At 45.6% G+C, this 21,920-nt stretch overlaps 1 protein-coding gene across 1 annotated transcript in view; it reads left to right on the top strand.

The window, feature by feature from the left end:
• TMEM218 (transmembrane protein 218) overlaps nucleotides 1–21,519 on the top strand; it is a gene marked incomplete at its 5' end in the record, with an annotated part of 32,229 nt that extends 10,710 nt beyond the window's left edge. The window contains 2 exon segments of the mRNA XM_082273345.1: nucleotides 14,090–14,262; nucleotides 21,349–21,519. Of these exon segments, the coding sequence (XP_082129471.1) occupies nucleotides 14,090–14,224 (135 nt within the window). The 3' untranslated portion in view covers nucleotides 14,225–14,262; nucleotides 21,349–21,519.
• Nucleotides 21,520–21,920: the final 401 nt, after the last annotated feature.

Genomic DNA, 21,920 nt, shown 5'->3' with positions numbered 1-21,920 from the left:
GCATGTTGAAACCGTAGGCTGGTGAGCAGCATGGGAGCAATAAAGAGGGAGGTGAGCGGGGGCCGCGTAGAGAGGAGAATCAGCAAACCAGAGGATCCACAGAGCTGGGGGTTACTACTGAATGAGGGGATCAGCAGAGCTGGGGTTACTACTGAGTGGGATATCAACAGAGCTGGGGGTACTACTGAATCAGGGGATCAGAAGATCTGGGGGTACTACTGAGTGGGAGATCAGGAGAGCTGGGAGTACTACTGAGTGGGGGATCAGCAGAGCTGGGGGGTACTACTGAGTGGGGGATGTACTGAACAAAGGTACCAATGAGCTGGGGATGTGCAGAGTGGGGTTACTACTGAGCTGGGGATCTGCCAAGCTTCATTAAAGCTTAAAAAAAGCATAATTAAAGCTTTACCGAAACATCACAAGCACATCAAAAATGCATGTTGAAGCGGTAGGCTGGAGCAGCATGGGAGCAATATAGAGAGAGGTGAGCTGGGATCGGAGAGAGAGGAGTACTACTGAGTGGGGGGGTCAGCAGAGCTGGGGGTACTACTGAGTGGGGGATCAGCAGAGCTGGGGGACTACTGAGTAGGCGATCAACAGAGCTGAGGGTACTACTAAGTGTGGATCAACAGAGCAGGAGGTTACTACTGAGAGGGGGATCAACAGAGCTGGAAATAACTACTGAGCGCGGGATCAGCAGAGCTCGGGGTTACTATTGAGCGGGGGGGGTCAGCAGATTTGGGGGTTACTACTGAGCGGGGGGGATCAGCAGAGCTGGAGGTTACTACTGAGCGGGGGATCAGCAGAGCTGGAGGTTACTACTGAGCGGGGGATCAGCAAAGCTGGAGGTTACTACTGAGCGGGGGATCAGCAGAGTTAGGGGTTACTACTGAGCGGGGGATCAGCAGAGCTGGTGTACTACTGAGTAGGGGATCTGCTAAACAACGGTGCCAATGAGCTGGGGATCTGCAGAGTGGGGTTACTACTGAGCGGGGGATTAGCAGAGCTGAGGTTACTACTGAGTGGGTGATCTGCTGAACAAGGGTGCCAATGAGCTGGGAATCTGCAGAGTTGGGGTACTACTGAGTGGGGGATCTGCTAAACAACGGTGCCAATGAGCTGTGGATCTGCGGAGTGGGGTTACTACTGAGCGGGGGATTAGCAGAGCTGAGGTTACTACTGAGTGGGTGATCTGCTGAACAAGGGTGCCAATGAACTGGGAATCTGCAGAGTTGGGGTACTACTGAGTGGGGGATCTGTTAAACAGGGGTACTAATGAGCTGGGGATCAGCAGAGCTGAGGGGACTACTGAATGGGGGATCAGGAGAGCTAGGGGTACTACTAACTGGGGGATCAGCAGAGCTGAGGGGACTACTGAATGGGGATCAGGAGAGCTAAGGGTACTATTAAGTGGGGGATCAGCAGAGCAGGAGTTTACTACAGAGCAGGGTATCAGCAGAGCTGGGGGTTACTACTGAGCGGGGGATCAGTAGAGCCGAAGGTTACTAATGAGCAGGGGATCAGCAGAGCTGGAGGTTACCACTGAGCGGGGGGATCAGCAGAGCTGGGGGTTACTACTGAGCAGGGGATAAGCAGAGCTGGGGGTTACCACTGAGCGGGGGATCAGCAGAGCTGGAGGTTACTACTGAGCAGGGGATTAGCAGAGCTAGAGGTTACCACTGAGCGGAGGGATCAGCAGAGCTGAGGGTTACTACTAAGCGGGGGATCAGCAGAGTTGGAGGTTACTACTGAGCTGGGGATAAGCAGAGCTGGGGGTTACTACTGAGTGAGAGATCTGCTAAACAAGGGTGCCAATGAGCTGGGGATCTGCAGAGAGGGGTTACTACTGAGCTGGGGATCTGCCAAGCTTCAGTAAAGCTTCGAAAAGCATCAATAAAGCATCACAAACACATCAATAAAGCATGTTGAAGAGGTTGGCACTTTAATGTGTGTTGAAGTGTAAAGTGTAAATGAGCCGTAACTCCTCCAAACTGACATCCAACCATCAAGGCATTGTCATATTTGCATAACTCCTCCCAAGAGCCCGCCCACTGCTGGTATCAGGACTGAGGGATTTGAGAGAAGTGCTGAGGCAGGGTGCTGGGATGTTTTTAGGAAGCTATGTACAGCCCCCTGCTGGCTCCTCCCACCAGCCATGATCTGCCTGCATTGCATAGAGAAGCACAGAGACCTACAGGTGACATCTCCGTATTTACCATAAGCTATGTAGTGGATGAGTGTATGGGCAGCTGTATAGGGGCATATTCTGTGATTCTGCGGGGTGCTTTATTCCTGTAGTGGCGGATCTCGTTATTCCACAGCGCCCATGGGGGACGCACACAGCCTTGGATTACTATGATAGCCCCCCTCCCCCCTATACTAGGTCATTGTATGAGGAGTAGTAGTGATCTAGACACCGGTCCTCCATGTGATTTACTCAGCTGCTGCGGCAGTTCTTCTCCGAGAACTAATTATACGATTTGTGTCTGCGTTTCCCTCTCCATCCTCCTCTCAGCGCAGCTCAATAGCCCATCCATAATACATGACTCCGGCTTTACCCGCCGAAGGCCCACTAATTGGCTAATTAGAAAAGCGAAGCGTCTTGTGCGGACAAACACGCCGACCACCAGAGACTCGTTCAGCGAGGAAGCCAAGGTCAGCCTTTCATGCGGGCGCAGCGTCCTGACCTTTCTTGTTGTAGCAGCATGTTTGGCAGCTCCCTGGGGCCCGGCCATGGCGAAGGATTGGTCCGGCCATCCCCTTTTATGTTCTCACACTTTGTTTCATGTCCACCATCTGAAATAAAAGGAACTTTTATTTGGCCGCTGTTCAAAAAATGTATTTTTCATCATTATGAGCCTGAAGAAGAAATGTCCAATGTTTTCACCTATCGTAGCTGGATGAGGAGTTCTAGTTCAGTGTGTATGGGGACCGACTGAGACGCTTCTGTCACTTCTGAGTCCCTACCACAGGGGTCCAGTGTGTGATGTGTAGATACACAGAGTTCTAGAAGTCTCATGTCATTTCACTCCCATTTATGAATGGTTCCTGTATCATGTCCGCAGTCTCTAACATCTCCTGTATCATGTCCGCAGTCTCCAACATCTCCTGTACCATGTCCGCAGTCTCCAACATCTCCTGTACCATGTCCACAGTCTCCAACATCTCCTGTACCATGTCCACGGTCTCCAACATCTCCTGTATCATGTCCACAGTCTCCAACATCTCCTATACCATGTCCACAGTCTCCAACATCTCCTGTACCATGTCCACAGTCTCCAACATCTCCTGTACCATGTCCGCAGTCTCCAACATCTCCTGTACCATGTCCACAGTCTCCAACATCTCCTGTATCATGTCCAGAGTCTCCAACATCTCCTGTACCGTGTCCACAGTCTCCAACATCTCCTGTATCATGTCCATAGTGTCCAACATCTCCTGTATCATGTCCGCAGTCTCCAACATCTCCTGTATCATGTCCACAGTGTCCAACATCTCCTGTATCATGTCCAGAGTCTCCAACATCTCCTGTATCATGTCCACAGTCTCCAACATCTCCTGTATCAAGTCCACAGTGTCCAACATCTCCTGTATCATGTCCGCAGTCTCCAACATCTCCTGTATCATGTCCACAGTCTCCAACATCTCCTGTATCATGTCCGCAGTCTCCAACATCTCTTGTGTCATGTCCGCAGTCTCCAACATCTCCTGTATCATGTCCACAGTGTCCAACATCTCCTGTATCATGTCCACAGTCTCCAACATCTCCTGTATCATGTCCACAGTCTCCAACATCTCCTGTATCATGTCCGCAGTCTCCAACATCTCCTGTATCATGTCTGCAGTCTCCAACATCTCCTGTATCATGTCCCGAGTCTCCAACATCTCCTGTATCATGTCCACAGTCTCCAACAACTCCTGTATTATGTCCGGAGTCTCCAACATTTCCTGTATCATGTCCACAGTCTCCAACATCTCCTGTATCATGTCCACAGTCTCCAACATCTCCTGTATCATGTCCACAGTCTCCAACATCTCCTGTATCATGTCCACAGTGTCCAACATCTCCTGTATCATGTCCGCAGTCTCCAACATCTCTTGTGTCATGTCCACAGTCTCCAACATTTCCTGTATCATGTCCACAGTCTCCAACATTTCCTGTATCATGTCCACAGTGTCCAACATCTCCTGTATCATGTCCACAGTCTCCAACATCTCCTGTATCATGTCTGCAGTCTCCAACAACTCCTGTATCATGTCCGGAGTCTCCAACATTTCCTGTATCATGTCCACAGTCTCCAACATCTCCTGTATCATGTCCACAGTCTCCAACATCTCCTGTACCATGTCCACAGTCTCCAACATCTCCTGTACCATGTCCACAGTCTCCAACATCTCCTGTATCATGTCCGGAGTCTCCAACATCTCCTGTATCATGTCCGGAGTCTCCAACATCTCCTGTATCATGTCCACAGTCTCCAACATCTCCTGTACTATGTCCACAGTCTCTGATCATCTCCTGTATCATGTCCACAGTGTCCAACATCTCCTGTATCATGTCCGGAGTGTCCAACATCTCCTGTATCATGTCCGGAGTCTCCAACATCTCCTGTATCTTGTCCGGAGTCTTCAACATCTCCTGTACCATGTCCGCAGTCTCCAACATCTCCTGTATCATGTCCACAGTCTCCAACATCTCCTGTATCATGTCCACAGTCTCCAACATCTCCTGTATCATGTCCGCAGTCTCCAACATCTCCTGTATCATGTCCACAGTCTCCAACATTTCCTGTATCATGTCCACAGTCTCCAACATCTCCTGTACCATGTCCACAGTCTCCAACATCTCCTGTATCATGTCCACAGTCTCCAACATCTCCTGTACCATGTCCACAGTCTCCAACATCTCCTGTATCATGTCCACAGTCTCCAACATCTCCTGTATCATGTCCACAGTCTCCAACATCTCCTGTATTATGTCCACAGCCTCCAACATTTCCTGTATCATGTCCACAGTCTCCAACATCTCCTGTATCATGTCCACAGTCTCCAACATCTCCTGTATCATGTCCACAGTCTCCAACATCTCCTGTATCATGTCCACAGTCTCCCAACATCTCCTGTATCATGTCCACAGTCTCCAACATCTCCTGTATCATGAGTAGAGGATGGGTATTGGCGCTGCCTTAGGTAAATAGAAAATCAGTGTATGATGTAAACACATGAAGTGATAATACAATAAAGTGACAAGTGCAAATATTATCGCAACTGATATAAAAATAATATAAGCGTATAAAGTGGTAATGCAATAAAGTGACAAAGTGCAAGTATTATCACAACATTATAAAGTGCACATTTCCAGTGGTATTCAAATAAAGTGCTAAACAAATGAAGTGCTAGCATGCACGTGCAAGAAAGTCCTCGACTGTATAAAACAATATGATATAAGTGCTAGGAGTGCTAGAAAACCAATTAACTCTGAGTTGTAAAAAAGACACAGTCCAGATTAGCAATAGTGTGCAGCAAAAAAGGGTTCAGCCGTCAAACATGGTGAAATCTCCAGAGTTTACTGGCTACTTGTAGCGTAGAATAGTATACGCCAAGACAGGTGGATAGTCAGGTGGGAAACACACTACCGAGAAGGTGAACTAGGAAAGGGTGACCCCGTGTTTGGTGGTGAGGTGCTAGGTGATCCCTTCTGGTAGAAAGACACACTCACCAGAAGCACCCACCCCACACAGGGGTATAGGGCGGGTGTATAACGGTCAAAAATCACTGTATCTCCTCTCCTTCTAGGTCGGTAGGTCCCTGGGGAATGGTCTCAGCGGTCCTGGCAGCGGGTGTTCCTGAGATGGCAGTGGGTCCTAGTATTCTCTTAGGGGCCGGGGTTACTCCGAGATATTCACCAGAGGTATAGCAATCATATACCTGTATATGAGATGTCTAATATTGAATTTATGAATATCCGGAAGTTGGAAGCAACACACTGCATTCCCCTCACGCCCCGATCCGCCAATCAGCATCCAGGAGTAGGTACTAATCTGGACTGTGTCTTTTTTACAACTCAGAGTTAATTGGTTTTCTAGCACTCCTAGCACTTATATCATATTGTTTTATACAGTCGAGGACTTTCTTGCACGTGCATGCTAGCACTTCATTTGTTTAGCACTTTATTTGAATACCACTGGAAATGTGCACTTTATAATGTTGTGATAATACTTGCACTTTGTCACTTTATTGCATTACCACTTTAGTGCTGGTTCACATTGCCGCTACCACTAAAGTAGCGTCGCTTCCAGCGCGACTTTGGCGCGACTTCTGCGCGACTTTGACGCGACCTAATCGCGAGGCGACTTTTTATTTGGCCAATCACAATATGATGTCTTGTGACCTAATTTCCTTTTCCTGTTTTTTTTTTTAAAACGTAAAAAAAAAAAAAAAAGAGCTTTTTTCCTATAATTTTTAAGAAGCACATGCCTCCAAAGACGCCCAAAAAATGCCCGCAAAATGTCTGCAAGAAAAAAAGCCAGCCGCAGAGAAGCCGTATTACAGAAAATATAGTAAAAATGCTGTTTTTTAGGGGTTCTGGACATGCTACAGAGCTGAAACTTGACAGGTACACTTTTTAGACACCCAGACACTAAATCCCAAAAATGACATGCCTGCCTAAAAAAAATGCCCGCTAAATGCCTGCAAGAAAAAAAGCCAGCCGCAGAGAAGCCGTATTACAGAAAATATAGTAAAAATGATGGTTTTTAGGAGTTCTAGACATGCTACAGAGCTGAAACTTGACAGGGACACTTTTTAGACCCCCCAGACACTAAATCCAGAAAATGACATGCCTGCCTAAAAAAATGCCCGCTAAATGCCAGAAAGAAAAAAACACAGCTGGTAAGTCACTACTAAAAATTAAAAGAAAATGATTTTTTTTAGGGGTTCTGGACATGCTATAGAGCTGAAACTTGACAGGGACACTTTTTAGACCCCCCAGAAACGAAATCCAAAAAATGACATGCCTGCCTAAAAAAATGCCCGCTAAATGCCTGCAAGAAAAAAAGACAGCTGGTAAGACACTACAAAAAATTAAAAGAAAAATGATTTTTTTTAGGGGTTCTGGACATGCTACAGAGCTGAAACTTGACAGGGACACTTTTTAGACCCCCCAGAAACGAAATCCAAAAAATGACATGCCTGCCTAAAAAAATGCCCGCTAAATGCCTGCAAGAAAAAAAAGCCAGCCGCAGAGAAGCCGTATTACAGAAAATATAGTAAAAATGATGTTTTTTAGGAGTTCTGGACATGCTACAGAGCTGAAACTTGACAGGGACACCTTTTAGACCCCCCAGACACTAAATCCAGAAAATGACATGCCTGCCTAAAAAAATGCCCGCTAAATGCCAGAATGAAAAAAAGACAGCTGGTAAGACACTACTAAAAATTATCAGAAAAATGATTTTTTTTTAGGGGTTCTGGACATGCTACAGAGCTGAAACTTCACAGGGACACTTTTTAGACCCCCCAGACACTAAATCCAGAAAATGACATGCCTGCCTAAAAAAATGCCCGCTAAATGCCTGCAAGAAAAAAAGACAGCTGGTAAGACACTACAAAAAATTAAAAGAAAAATGATTTTTTTTTTAGGGGTTCTGGACATGCTACAAAGCTGAAACTTGACAGGGACACTTTTTAGACCCCCCAGAAACAAAATCCAAAAAATGACATGCCTGCCTAAAAAAATGCCCGCAAAATGCCAGAAAGAAAAAAAGCCAGCCGCAGAGAAGCCGTATTACAGAAAATATAGTAAAAATGATGTTTTTTAGGGCTTCTGGACATGCTACAGAGCTGAAACTTGACAGGGACACTTTTTAGACCCCCCAGACACTAAATCCAAAAAATGACATGCCTGCCTAAAAAAATGCCCGCTAAATGCCAGAAAGAAAAAAAGACAGCTGGTAAGTCACTACTAAAAATTAAAAGAAAAATGATTTTTTTTAGGGGTTCTGGACATGCTATAGAGCTGAAACTTGACAGGGACACTTTTTAGACCCCCCAGAAACGAAATCCAAAAAATGACATGCCTGCCTAAAAAAATGCCAGCTAAATGCCTGCAAGAAAAAAAGACAGCTGGTAAGACACTACAAAAAATTAAAAGAAAAATTATTTATTTTAGGGGTTCTGGACATGCTACAGAGCTGAAAAAATGCCCGCTAAATGCCTGCAAGAAAAACGGCCAGGTTGACAGAAGACATATTCATTTTTTACATAGTTACATAGTTACATAGTAGGTGAGGTTGAATAAAGACAATAGTCCATCCAGTTCAACCTGTGTAGGTGTGTGTGGCTGTAATCATCTCACATACCCCTGAATGTTCTGATCCTTGAGATGTAAGTCTAAGAGTCTTTTGAAAGCCACCATACTTCCCGCAGAAACCACCTCTTGTGGTAGAGAATTCCACAATCTTGTAGCCCTAACAGTAAAGAACCCCCCACGTTGCCTGAGGTTAAAACGCTTCTCCTCTAATCGCATTGTATGCCCTCGAGTCCTCATGCAATCCCTTCGAATGAACAGCTTTTTTTCTAAGCTGGGATCCCCATTAAGATATTTATAAATTGCTATCATGTCCCCCCTCAGACGTCTCTTCTCCAGGGAGAATAAATTGAGCGATTGTAGACGCTCTTCATAGTCAAGGTCCTCCAATCCCCTAATTAGTTTAGTTGCCCTTCTCTGGACTCTCTCCAGCTCCAGCACATCCCTCCTGAGGACTGGCGACCAGAACTGGACAGAATACTCCAGATGCGGTCGGACCAGAGTTTTATAAAGTGGAAGGATTATAGTCTTATCTCTGGAATACATCCCTTTCTTTATGCATGCCAATATTCTGCTGGCTTTGGCAGCTGCCGCTTGACATTGCATGCTGTTGCCTAATCTATCATCAACCAAGACTCCCAGATCCTTCTCCATTTTTGATTCCCCCAAGGGTTCCCCTCCTAACGTGTATTGTGCTTTTATGTTTTTAGTCCCCAAGTGCAAAACCTTACACTTCTCCACGTTAAACCTCATTTGCCATGTCCGTGCCCACTCTGTAATTTTGTCCAGGTCATTCTGTAGGATATCTGCTTCATGCTGTGCAGTTATTGCTCTGGCCAATTTTGTGTCATCTGCAAAAACTGATATCGAACTACTGATCCCGACCTCAATGTTGTTTATGAATAAATTGAACAAGGTTGGTCCCAGGACTGAGCCCTGGGGGACCCCGCTTACTACCTCAGACCAGTCTGAGTATGCGCTGTTTATTACCACTCTTTGGACACGCCCTTTAAGCCAATTCCGTATCCAAGAGCAAACCCTGCTGTCGATACCTGCAGATCTTATTTTATAAATTAAGCGCTTGTGGGGAACTGTATCAAACGCCTTAGCGAAATCCAAGTACACCACATCCACTGGTCTCCCCCTATCTAGCTCACAGCTCACCTCCTCGTAAAATGTTAATAGATTGGTTTGACAAGAACGCCCATTTGTAAACCCGTGCTGATTACTGCTGATGATGATGTTGTTGTCTTTAGCAAACTCTACGATATAGTCCCTTATCATCCCCTCCAGAAGTTTACATACTATTGATGTCAAACTGACAGGCCTATAATTTCCCGGGATATGCCTCTGGCCCTTTTTGAATATCGGAATCACGTTTGCTTTCCGATTTTTTAATGAAAATTATGCTCTTTTCTTTTTCACTACCATTTTTTTGCAAAGTCGGATTACAGGTCACTTCAATTAAGATAAGGAGGCGACTCCCATTGAAGTATATGGGACAGGTCGGATCACTGGTCGCCTGAAAGTAGTACTGGACCCTTTTCTGAAGTCGGAGCGACCTTAATAGCGGCAATTAAGACGGCACTGATTCAATTACATTGGTTTGGTTATGTCAAGCAACCTGGGGCGACACAAGTCGCCTCGTGAGTCGCCCCTAGTGTGAATGGGGGCTTATAAGCTTATATTATTTTTATATCAGTTGCGATAATATTTGCACTTGTCACTTTATTGTATTATCACTTCATGTGTTTACATCATACACTGATTTTCTATTTACCTAAGGCAGCGCCAATACCCATCCTCTACTCATATTATCTTTAGTCTCCTGACTAATATTCTGGGAGGCTGCAGCCTTACAATTATCTATATATTTTCCGTTTTTATCACATATTTGTATTTTATACTTTTTCATTTTCACTCACACTTGCACTTTTTAGCTCTTTGCACATCCAAACAGAGACCTTTGCGCGGAGTTTATACCTTCTATCTCCTGTATCATGTCCACAGTGTCCAGCATCTCCTGTATCATGTCCACTGTCTCCAACATCTCCTGTATCATGTCCACTTTCTCCAACATCTCCTGTATCATGTCCGCAGTCTTTAACATCTCCTGTATTATCTCCACAGTCTCCAACATCTCCTCTCTCATGTCCGCTGTTTCCAACATCTCCTGTATCATGTTCGCAGTCTCCAACATCTCCTGTATCATGTTCACAGTCTCCAACACCTCCTGTAGCATGTCTGCAGTCTCTAACATCTCCTGTATCATGTCCGCAGTCTCTAACATCTCCTCTCTCATGTCCGCCGTCTCCAAAATCTTCTGTACCATGTCCACAGTCTCTGATCATCTCCTGTACCATGTCTGCAGTCCCCAACATCTCCTCTATCATGTCCACAGTCTCCAACATCTCCTGTATCATGTCCACAGTCTCCAACATCTCCTGTATCATGTCCACAGTCTCCAACATTTCCTGTATCATGTCCGCAGTCTCCAACATCTCCTGTATCATGTCCGCAGTCTCCAACATCTCCTGTACCATGCCCACAGTCTCCGACATCTCCTGTATCATGTCCACAGTCTCCAACATCTCCTGTACCATGTCCACAGTCTCCAACATCTCCTGTACCGTGTCTACAGTCTTCAACATCTCCTGTATCATGTCCACAGTGTCCAGCATCTCCTGTATCATGTCCACAGTCTCCAACACCTCCTGTAGCATGTCTGCAGTCTCTAACATCTCCCGTATCATGTCCGCAGTCTCTAACATCTCCTCTCTCATGTCCGCCGTCTCCAACATCTCCTGTACCATGTCCACAGTCTCTGATCATCTCCTGTACCATGTCTGCAGTCCCCAACATCTCCTCTATCATGTCAGCAGTCTCCAACATCTCCTCTATCATGTCCGCAGTCTCCAACATCTCCTCTATCATGTCCGCAGTCTCCAACATCTCCTCTATCATGTCCTCAGTCTCCAACATCTCCTCTCTCATGTCCGCCGTCTCCAAAATCTCCTGTACCATGTCCACAGTCTCTGATCATCTCCTGTACCATGTCTGCAGTCCCCAACATCTCCTCTATCATGTTGGCAGTCTCCAACATCTCCTCTATCATGTCCACAGTCTTCAACATCTCCTGTATCATGTCAAGAGTCTCTGGTCATCTCCTGTACCACGTCGGGAGTCTCCAACATCTCCTGTACCATGTCCACAGTCTCCAACATCTCCTTTACTATGTCCACAGTCTCTGATCATCTCCTGTACCATGTCCGCAGTCTCCCACATCTCCTGTACCATGTCCACAGTGTTTGATCATCTCCTGTACCATGTCTGCATTCTCCAACATCTCCTGTACCATGTCTGCAGACTCCAACATCTCCTGTACCATGTCCACAGTCTCCAACATCCCCTGTACCATGTCTAACAAAACAACCCCCTCCATTCCTGGGCAAAAAATCCAGTAAAAGGGATGCCTGCATATAACCCACTAGTAAAGCAAGAATCAGGCTGATGGCCAGGAAGCCCTCACCTATTATCAAAGGGGCCATTAGTGATTAGATGTGGGCTTCCCAGCGAACCCGAACCAGCATTTCAGCCTTTCACCCAGTGGTGGCTGGTGCTGAAGGATTTGAGGGGGGGCATGGGCGGGCCCCTCCAGGTCCGAACTCACCCTACAGGCAGAGCCCTCTAGTGGTCACGGCTTCCCTGGTGCCCTGCATAGCGGATTCTGTGTTAACCTGCTTTTCTTTCTTGGTTCTGGGTCTTCGGCCTCCTGCCCTTATTGGCCAGGACGAGAAGCCGATGGCAAGTGTTGATTCGCTGGTATTGCAGTGTGGGAGGGTTTGGGCGCAGAGGACAACATGAAACAGGCCAATTGGGGCCTCGGCTCTGGTCACGTGCTTGTGAGGGTGCGACGGACCTGGTGGAGACCTGTTGGTCTGGCGCCCCACACAGTGCACGGCCACACACAGAGTGATAGGCTGCCACTGCTTTCACGCCTAGCTGAGAATTACGCTGCGCCCAATCCACGCAGATGCAAACGTGGGGAAGGGCTCTGCCTGGCCTTTAGTATCCACAGGACTTTGTGTTCGGTCAGCGAACATTTTGAAGAATCGGCGCGCGCGCAGACCAAACATAATTTCCTGTACATTCTTTATAGCTCCACGTTCGTGCACCCGTGCATGCACAGATCTGCCACAGGGCTCTGCTAGGTTCAGAAGGATGGGCAGAGACCTTTAGCACATCTGGACCATCAATGATGGTGGTGCCAGTAAGGGGCACCACCCTTCCTGTTCCTCTTTAACACAAATTGTCAGTAGCAGCTTCTGTACCATTACAGGTTCCTTGAGAATTTAATAATGGGCTGCAGGGTGTTCTGTACCTTTTCTTTCCATCGCTCTGATATTCAACACTCAGAAAATTATTTTATGACACCTTTATTATGGATTTCATTATTATTCATTGTTAATTTATATAACGGTATCATCTCTGTGCCTGTTTATTAGGTAAGTGTTACCAATAGGCATGAGTCATACAGATATTACAAATCCTTAAATATAGAAAGTGGAGGAAGCAGAGAAGAGGCTTGTGAACATTGAAAGTTTAAAAATGGCCTAGCTATTGCTCCTTTATATGAATGGATAGGAGGTGGTAAACCCACGTGGTTAAGCTGCATTTTACTGCCCCTCAACCGCTCCCCTTTTTGCTGGAAACATAGCAGTTGGGGTGTACACATGCCCCAGCAGGAATTACCCCCCTGCTGTGTACGGCCAGCACTACTGCCTGCCGAACAAGTTCCATTCAAGTGAATTGGGTTGCACTGCAACCGTGCACAATGCATGCCATGTTCTGACATTGAGGGGGTTAAAACAGCGGACGAAGAGGCATTAGCACACCTCACCGCCTATCAAATGCTAAAAAGTGATCTGCTCTTCAGAGAGCAACGCAGGTGTAAACGGACCCTTAGGCTGCATTCACACCTGAGTGCTGTCACAGGCACTTGTCAAGAGTGCCTGCCCAATCCTCTAGGTACCTAATTTCTGTGGCGCTGTTGTGTGGTCACATGATCTCTCCCTGTTATTTGGCATCTGCAGGAAAAGATCCTCAGGGGAGGGACTTTTATTAATCTGCTGATGTATGCTATCTACAGTATTAGTCTGTCTCTGGCCAGCCCTGATTGGTGCTGTACTGATTTATATTAACACTAAGCATTTATGTGAGCTTCTTACTGAATGTAATCAATACTGTATCCTGCCCCCAAAGTGTTTAGCAATAGGAGGAGATGGAGGCAGAGGGAGAGAGGGGAGTAGTATTTACCACTGTGTATACGCCCACACGTGTGACTCTATAGTCATGTGGGCAAAATAGATAAGACAAAGGAGGAAATGAAGAGCTTAGGGAACTGAAATATGACTATGCTCAGTAGAGGACACTATCTGTTCTACATAATCTCAGTCTGCAATGGGGATACAGAGAAGATGGGAGGGACCGCGGAAGGCAGGATCAACCAGGTATATTTCACTCTACACAAAACAAATGCAGGGGTGTCAATCTCAATTTCACTTGCATCAGCATTATGGTTGCCCTCAAACCAAAATGACTAGATGTCCAAAGCACCCGCCCCCCCCCCCCTTACCTTAGGTGTTAAGAGCCCCCTCAAGTCCCCCACCCTCCCTTACATCACAGTGCACCTCCCCTTACCTGCTGCTGGTAAGAAGCTGGGGGCAGAGCTGGGAAGTAGAAAGTCCATCATACAATGTATATGTTCTCTGCCTGATACAGATTGTGGACACGTTCTTCATCGGCCGCTACGTCCTGCTGTCTGTGATGAGCCTCATCTTCCTGGCCAGCATCTTCCTGTCTCTCTTATACTGCATTCTGGAACCCGTATACGCCAAACGCCTTCGGACCCACTAATTCAACTCAAAGCCGCCAACAATTTCTGGGATGTCGAGGTATTTTATTAATTTGCTATATTATGGATACAAAATAATTTCTTCTGCATACAGATGTGGTTTTAACATGAACTCGAAGGATTCTTTTTTTTTTTTTTAAGAAGAAATGGTTTATTTTCTAGCGGAGACCCTCTTTCCTGGCGCATGTGAAGTCCCAGTAAGGGTTTTAGCTCTGGTGGTCTGTTTGTTAGGTATACACCAAATCTTGGCAGCATGTAAAAGGTTTGCCTTGTGCTGCCTCCTCTCCTGCAGCAATGTTGGTTATGTTTAAAAGCTACTTGTATGTTAAGCCACTATTGCTGATTTCCTTCTGCAAATATTAGTATTTTGTAAGCCAAGATTTAGTATGTAGCATGTAAAGTTAGAACTTTTGACCTGCACCCTTGTTCCAGGCCAGTGGATCCTTTATTTTAGCATTACGCTTTGAATGCACTTTGGGGTGGATCCCATTCAGAAGACGTGCAATTCTCCTGTTCTGGGGTCCCTCGCTGGCGTTCCTGGCTCCTCCATAGTAAGTGCCCCCATAGGAAGCCACTCATGCGAGCTCGCTCCCAAGCCCTGCTGTCTGCGTCTGTAGGCACAGACAGTGGGAATTGACTCCGCCTCCCCACTCCCTTTTCATAGGGAGCCTATGGGTCCCGCTGCTATCAATCTGTCCAGTGAGGATGGAAAGACCTGGGAGAGCCACTGCTCTTGTGCACAATGCCCTGGGTGGCTAAACTCCAACATAAAAATGTATATTAGTGCTAAAGAAAAGGCCTTCAAAAAATACAAGACTGAGGGGTCATTGGCAGCATTTAAGCATTACAAAGAGTGTAATAAGAAATGTAAAGACGAAATCAGGGCGGCTAAAATAGAACACGAGAGACATATAGCGGAAGAGAGTAAAAAGAACCCCAAGAAGTTCTTTAAGTATATAAACAGTAAGAAAGCGAGGCCAGAACACATTGGCCCCATAAAAGATGACAAAGGAAATATGGCCACTGAGGACAGAGAAAAGGCGGAAGTGTTAAATCATTTCTTCTCTTCAGTCTTCACAAAAGAATCGGAGGGCTACACAAACCTAGCTTGTAAGGCCGGACTAAATAATACACCTCAGGAAATGCCGCCATGGCTGACAGAAGATAGACTTAGAACTAAACTAGAGAAAATTAACATAAATAAATCACCGGGACCGGATGGCTTGCACCCGAGGGTTCTTAAAGAGCTCAGCCAGGTGATTGCCAGACCATTATTCTTGATCTTTAAGGATAGTTTACAGACGGATATGGTGCCAGCTGATTGGAAAAAAGCCAACGTGGTACCAATATTTAAAAAGGGGCCGAGGTGTATCCTGGGGAACTATAGGCCGGTCAGCCTAACATCTGTAGTCTGCAAGATTTTGGAGGGGATGTTAAGGGACCACATACAAGACTTTAGTAATGAAAACTGTATTATTAGTAGCAATCAGCATGGATTTATGAAAAATCGTTCTTGCCAAACCAATCTATTAACCTTCTACGATGAAGTGAGCTGCCACCTAGATAAAGGGAAGCCTGTGGATGTGGTGTATCTGGACTTTGCAAAGGCCTTTGACACCGTTCCCCACAAACGCTAACTGTACAAACTAAGGAAGGTAGGTATGGACCATAAGGTGAGTACCTGGATAGAGAACTAGCTCCAGGGGAGAGTCCAGAGGGTGGTGATTAATGGGGAGTACTCGGATTGGGCGGGTGTGGAAATTGGGGTCCCCCAGGGTTCTGTCCTGGGACCAATCCTGTTTAATTTATTCATAAATGATCTAGAGGAGGGGATATCTGGTACAATCTCAGTATTTGCAGATGATACTAAACTAAGCATGCCAATATCTTCTATGCAGGATGTGGAAACCTTACAAGCAGACCTGAACAAAATAACGGGGTGGGCAACTACATGGCAGATGAGGTTTAATGTTGAAAAATGTAAAGTAATGCACTTGGGGGCAAAAAAACAGAAAGCAAGCTACTCACTAGGGGGGGGAGCCTCTGGGTGAGTCTAGGATGGAAAAAGACTTGGGGGTACTGGTGGACAACAGGCTTGGCAGTGGCATGCAATGCCAAGCCGCTGCAAGTAAAGCCAACAGAATACTGGGATGTATAAAAAAGGGGATTCACTCCAGAAATAAAGAGATTATTCTCCCACTCTACAAGACTCTGGTCCGGCCACATCTGGAGTATGCTGTCCAGTTCTGGGCACCGGTCCTCAGGAAGGATGTGCTGGAACTGGAAAGAGTCCAGAGAAGGGCAACAAAAATAATTAGGGGAATGGAGGACATCAGCTATGAGGAAAGACTACAAGCACTGAACTTATTCTCTCTGGAGAAGAGACAACTGAGGGGGGATATGATATCAATGTTCAAATACTGTACTGGCGACCCTAGCATTAGGAACAAACTATTCAGAGAAAGGAGATACAATAAGACACATGGCCACTCACTAAAACTAGAGGAAAGGCGGTTTAACCTTAAAATGCGTAAGGGGTTCTTCACTGTAAGAGCAGTAAGGATGTGGAATTCTCTTCCACAAGCAGTCGTATCAGCAGGGAGCATTGATAGTTTCAAAAAACTGTTAGATGGGCACCTTCAGAGACCACAACATACAGGGGTATACAATGTACGGTTAAAAGCAAACACACACACACATCATAGGTTGAACTGGATGGACTGATGTCTTTTTTCAACCTCACTAACTATGTAACTATGTAATGCTGCATGAAGATCAAGCTCAGGTAAGTAAAAGGGGGGGGGTGGTGGGGCATCTTGGACACTGAAGGTTTTTTTACCTTAATGCAAAGAATGCATTAAAGTAAAAATCTTAAAGCTTTAGAACCACTTTAAGCCCTAAAAGCACCCACCGCCACGCTACAATCAGGAGGTTGTGATGTGACCCCCACATTCTGATGTGGTCACGTTCTGCACGCAGTACTGCCCGCTAAATGTGGCATGGAGTATTATTTTTGCCATGGGCGTAGGATCTGTACATCCCTATTTGGCTGCCTGTGCAGCTTAAGGTGGGTAGGAGGAAAGGGGGGGGGGGATAAAAACACCTTAACCTTCTCTTTTCACCACCCCAATGACAAGTGTAAATTTGGCCCATATCTTTAGCCATTTCTGTCATGATAGGTTATAGGGGATTTATGGGGTTGTGGTCAGTGTTCATTTTGGCATCGAATTTTGATTTCATTTTAGTTATAGTATTTTGAGTAAAATGCCATTTTAGTTGTAGTCCCATTTTAGTCATCGTATTTTAGTTGATAAATAAATAAATTTTAGTCAAATAAAATAATTTTAGTCAACTAAAATCAAATGTGTTTAGGTATATTGTAATGTATTATTTAAGAATTTCTATAGAATTTCCAAACTCAATATATACTCCTGGATTAAAAATCTAATATCATGTTATTATTTATGGTATTAAGGTTTGAACAGATTTAGCCACTCTGGATGGTCTGAGGAGGCCTGTAATGCTGCTCAGTGCTCTGGACAGAGGTCTGAAGGTCTGTAATGCTGCAGAGTGCTCTGGATGGAGGTCTGAGGAGGCCTGTAATGCTGCACAATGCTCTGGATGGAGGTCTGAGGAGGCCTGTAATGCTGCACAATGCTCTGGATGGAGGTCTGAGGAGGCCTGTAATGCTGCACAGTGCTGGATGGTGGTCCCAGGTTTGAGGGATGGCCTGTAATGCACAGTGCTCTGGATGCCGCCATGCCGGTGATCACTGATCAGAGGAGGCCTGAAATGCTGCACAGTGCTGGATGGTGGTCTGAGGGATGGCCTGTAATGCACAGTGCCCTGGATGCCACTGCCAGTGGTCAGAGGAGGCCTGTAATAATGTGCACACAGTGCTTTGGATGGACAGTTGTCTGGGAGGAGCCCTCAGCCCTGCTGTAATTATAATATACACTAGTACTACACACTCACAGTCTGCTCTCTGCTCTGGATGTGAGCGGTGAGTCAGGACTCGGGAGTGGGACAGTCTCGTCGGGACTCTGAAGGCCTGCCTGTAATGAACAGTGCTAAACTGGTCTCTGGCAGTCATCACGGACGGTTCCAAACAGTCGTTTAAACTCACTTGCTTGCTAGGAGCTGAAGCAGGCGGAGCTCCGTGAAAACCAGAAGTTAGTTCAAAAGAGTAAACGTCCCTGCCTCATAGCTTCGTTTTTGTCACTGTAAAAATGCTGCTGATGAAAATATTGACGAAAATATTTTCGTTGACGAACTTAACTTTGGTTGTGGAAGCAGAGTCCCCTGAATCAGTCTTCCCCACCCCACTGCCTATTTCCCCTTGCTCGGCTATGTCACCTCAGTGAGACTGTCAGGGTGATCAGGGAGCTCAGGGAGAGGTAGGTTGGCGTGTGGAGCGGAGAGGGAGATCCGGTACAGGGTGGTCGGTACAGGTGTTTTAGCAGTGGCAACAGGAGGTTAATCAGGATTAAGATTGACCTTGAGTTTGGTCTCAACCTGGGTTTGAACCACACCTGTAAGGAAGCTGTCACCATCTGGCCATCGTAGGTCAATGATGTTAAGCACATCCTTGCCCATATTTTTTTACAGAAGTGTGAGTGAAATGTGCAAGCTTAGCCTCCACCTCCTTGTTCCTGGTAGCATGAGAAACAGTGCCATCTTGACCATGTGATCAGAGGATGCATAGCCCTTGCAGGTTTCTCTTTGTCATGCCTGACTTTGGTGTGGCAAGAAGATGTCAGTGTACCGGAGAAGAAAGATCCAGTACAGGCTAGCAGGTGGGTAAAAAGTTTTAGTAGTGGCCACAGGAGGTTAATCTGGATTAGGGATGAGTTTGGATTTGGTCCAAACTTGGGTTGGACCGAACCTGGAACTAAGCTGCCACTATGTGGTCATATTGGGTCAATGATGTCACAAGCATCCCTGCCACTTTGTGTGCATGTTGCTGTGGAGTGTGGCATGCCCTGGTCCCAGTTAATTGGGCAGGAGTGACCCCAAGTTTGGGCCAAACCCAAGCTCATCCCCAGTTAGAATCACCAGCAGAGCTCTCACAAGGCACATCTCATTGCATGAATGGATACCCACCCTCCCCAAGGAAGTGAGAAAAGATGTTATGTGGCACAAAGGGATTGCTTCCTACAAAGATCCTACAATGAGTTCCTAGACCCATAGAGAAATGTAGGCACTGGTAGCCATGCTTACCCAGAAATCAGTTTACTGTTTATGATCCAATAAAAACAGAATATCCTAAGTCAGGGTTTGAAGTCACATCCTGGAATTTTCATAGCAACTAATAAAGTTTTCCCAAACACTTGTTTGCTTTCCGGCTTTTATAGGTCATCTGCACTGGAGATGCTTTAATTTGTCTGTAGAATTTTTTATACTGTCCTTTACATAATGTCCATAAATACCAACAATAAAACAAATCTGTCATCTATTTCAAAAACGTAAAATAAAGAAACCATACCTAAGAGCAAAGTATTATATAGTTCACGCAATGGACCAAAAAAAATTCCCTTTTTATGTGGAGTGCTGTTTTATCACAATCATGTGATTGTTTACATTTTTGGAGTTGTATTTGATATGCGCAAAGTGAGATCACACAAATACTTAAAAGTATAACTTTTTTTTAATACCCTGTTTCCCTGAAAATAAGCCCTACCCGAAAATAAGCCCTAGTTAAAGTCATTGTAAAAATATGCAATCCATTTTGTAAAAAGATAAAATGCAGTGTGTCTCCTTTTGTAACTTTATTGTGGAATATACCTTATTTACAGTGCTGCTGGGTGCTCACATGACCTGCCATAGATCTTCTGCTCTCCTCCCGGTTGACGTCAGCGGCCCCTTACTCTGCAGTGCTCAAAGCTGGGAAGAAGAGTTCCGGTGGGTCATGTGAGCACCCAACGGTGCTTAAAAATACAAAAGAAGACACACTGCACATTCTATAATCTTTTTACAAAACTGATTTTGACCAAGGTTTATTTTTGGGATTACAGAATGTCCTAATGCTGACTCCTGAGCTGACAGGGGACACAGGACATTTTTTAAAAACCTTTTATTGTTTTATTCCAGGTTTTTTAGAACAAAGAGAGGGGTAAATGACACAGTACACTGTGCTGTCTATCATGCCCTAAAGCATCAGAATTTTTTTTTTGTTAGGGTTTCAACCACTTTAGGAGCGTCATGATGACGTGACTGTTTTTGAATAAATGTAAATTATTGCACGTACCGTAAATAAATAATACACCCCCTGAAAATAAGCCCTAGTGTGTTTTTTGTAGCCAAAAATTAATATAAGACCCGGTCTTATTTTCGGGGATACACGGTAGTACTAATGACAGATACGGATAATATTAGAAAATATAACAAGAGTACTTAACTAAAGATGCTGTTTCTGCCATGGAGTCCCGTCTGCTTTCCATACAGCGTGGCACACAGGTGATCAGATGCATGCATGATTGCAAGCTCTGATATGAGATCTTACATGTTTTAGCTGCTGGCTTTTAAAATAAGGGCACTTACCTGTCCAGGGATCCTGTAATGTCCTCACCTGAGGCGGCTCTTCAATCGGCTTTGGGTACAGACATCTCTAGTAAGGGAAACAGGAAGTTAAGCCTTGCGGCTTCACAGCCTATTTCCTATTGCACTTGCGCAAATCATGCTGCACTTTGTGAACGGTCTTATAGTCTTCTGGGACCTGTGATGAGTCCCAGAAGAATGCAGGGGAAGGAGGGGGCCGAACTTCTGGCTCAGTTCGCCGTGGCAATCTGAGCTGGAATTGGTCACCTGTTAAAACCAGGTACCCACTCCCCCTTCCCCCCCAAAAAGTGCCAAATGTGGCAGTGGAGGGAGGGTGAAAACAAGCGGAACTTCCCGTTTTGGATGGAGCTCCACTTCAACCAGGTTTAGAATTCATTATTATATATTGTGAGCCAATAAGAAGAAGAAGAGAATATGAAATATGCAATTCCCCCATCAAGTGCTAGTTATTTTTTTGGTTTACTAGGTTATCATCATATAAGAAAATAATCTGTATTGCCAGTCTTCTGTGTTCAAATATGACCAAAGCTATATACGTCTAATCATTGTTTTTGCTATGAAATTCTAGATGAACCTGTCTCTGTCTCCTGAGGAACCAGATCAAGAGTCTGTGAAACGCGTAGAGAAGGCTGCCCTCATTCCACCAATGAAATCTAGGTTTTTTGGACTACAAATACTTTGGAATATCATATTTGTATATTGAATGTAGTTGTGTTAAACAGAGAATAGGCATGGGGGGATTTTTGTTGAATGCACTTCAAAATGGTCTGTTGATCTTTACTCTATCTATATTTTTATATTTTATGTTTTTTTAAGAGTCTTTGATTAATAAAAAAATATATTTTTTGGTATTTAACCACTTTACTACCGCTTACGGTAATAGTACTGCGGCAGTGTGGCTCGTTCCCGTCCAGTCACGTAGTATTAACGTGACTGGACTCCTCCCCTTCTGGGCGGCGCTTGCGCGCCGCCGGAGGCTCGCTCCCGCTGTTTTCATTCACAGCGGGAGTCGGGCCAGGGGAGGAGCAGCGGCGATCGCCGCTGCTCTTACCCGATCGTCGGGGATCGAGTCTGGAGATCCGCCCGCTGTGTGTAAACACAGCGGGCGGATCTCCATAGTGACAGGGAGTGACAGATCGG

This window comes from Pelophylax lessonae (assembly GCF_965119305.1).
Source record: "Pelophylax lessonae genome assembly, chromosome: 12".
Classification (NCBI taxonomy): Eukaryota; Metazoa; Chordata; class Amphibia; order Anura; family Ranidae; genus Pelophylax; species Pelophylax lessonae.
Note: the sequence above shows the minus strand (reverse complement) of the source record. Positions and strands in the feature narration are given on the sequence as shown.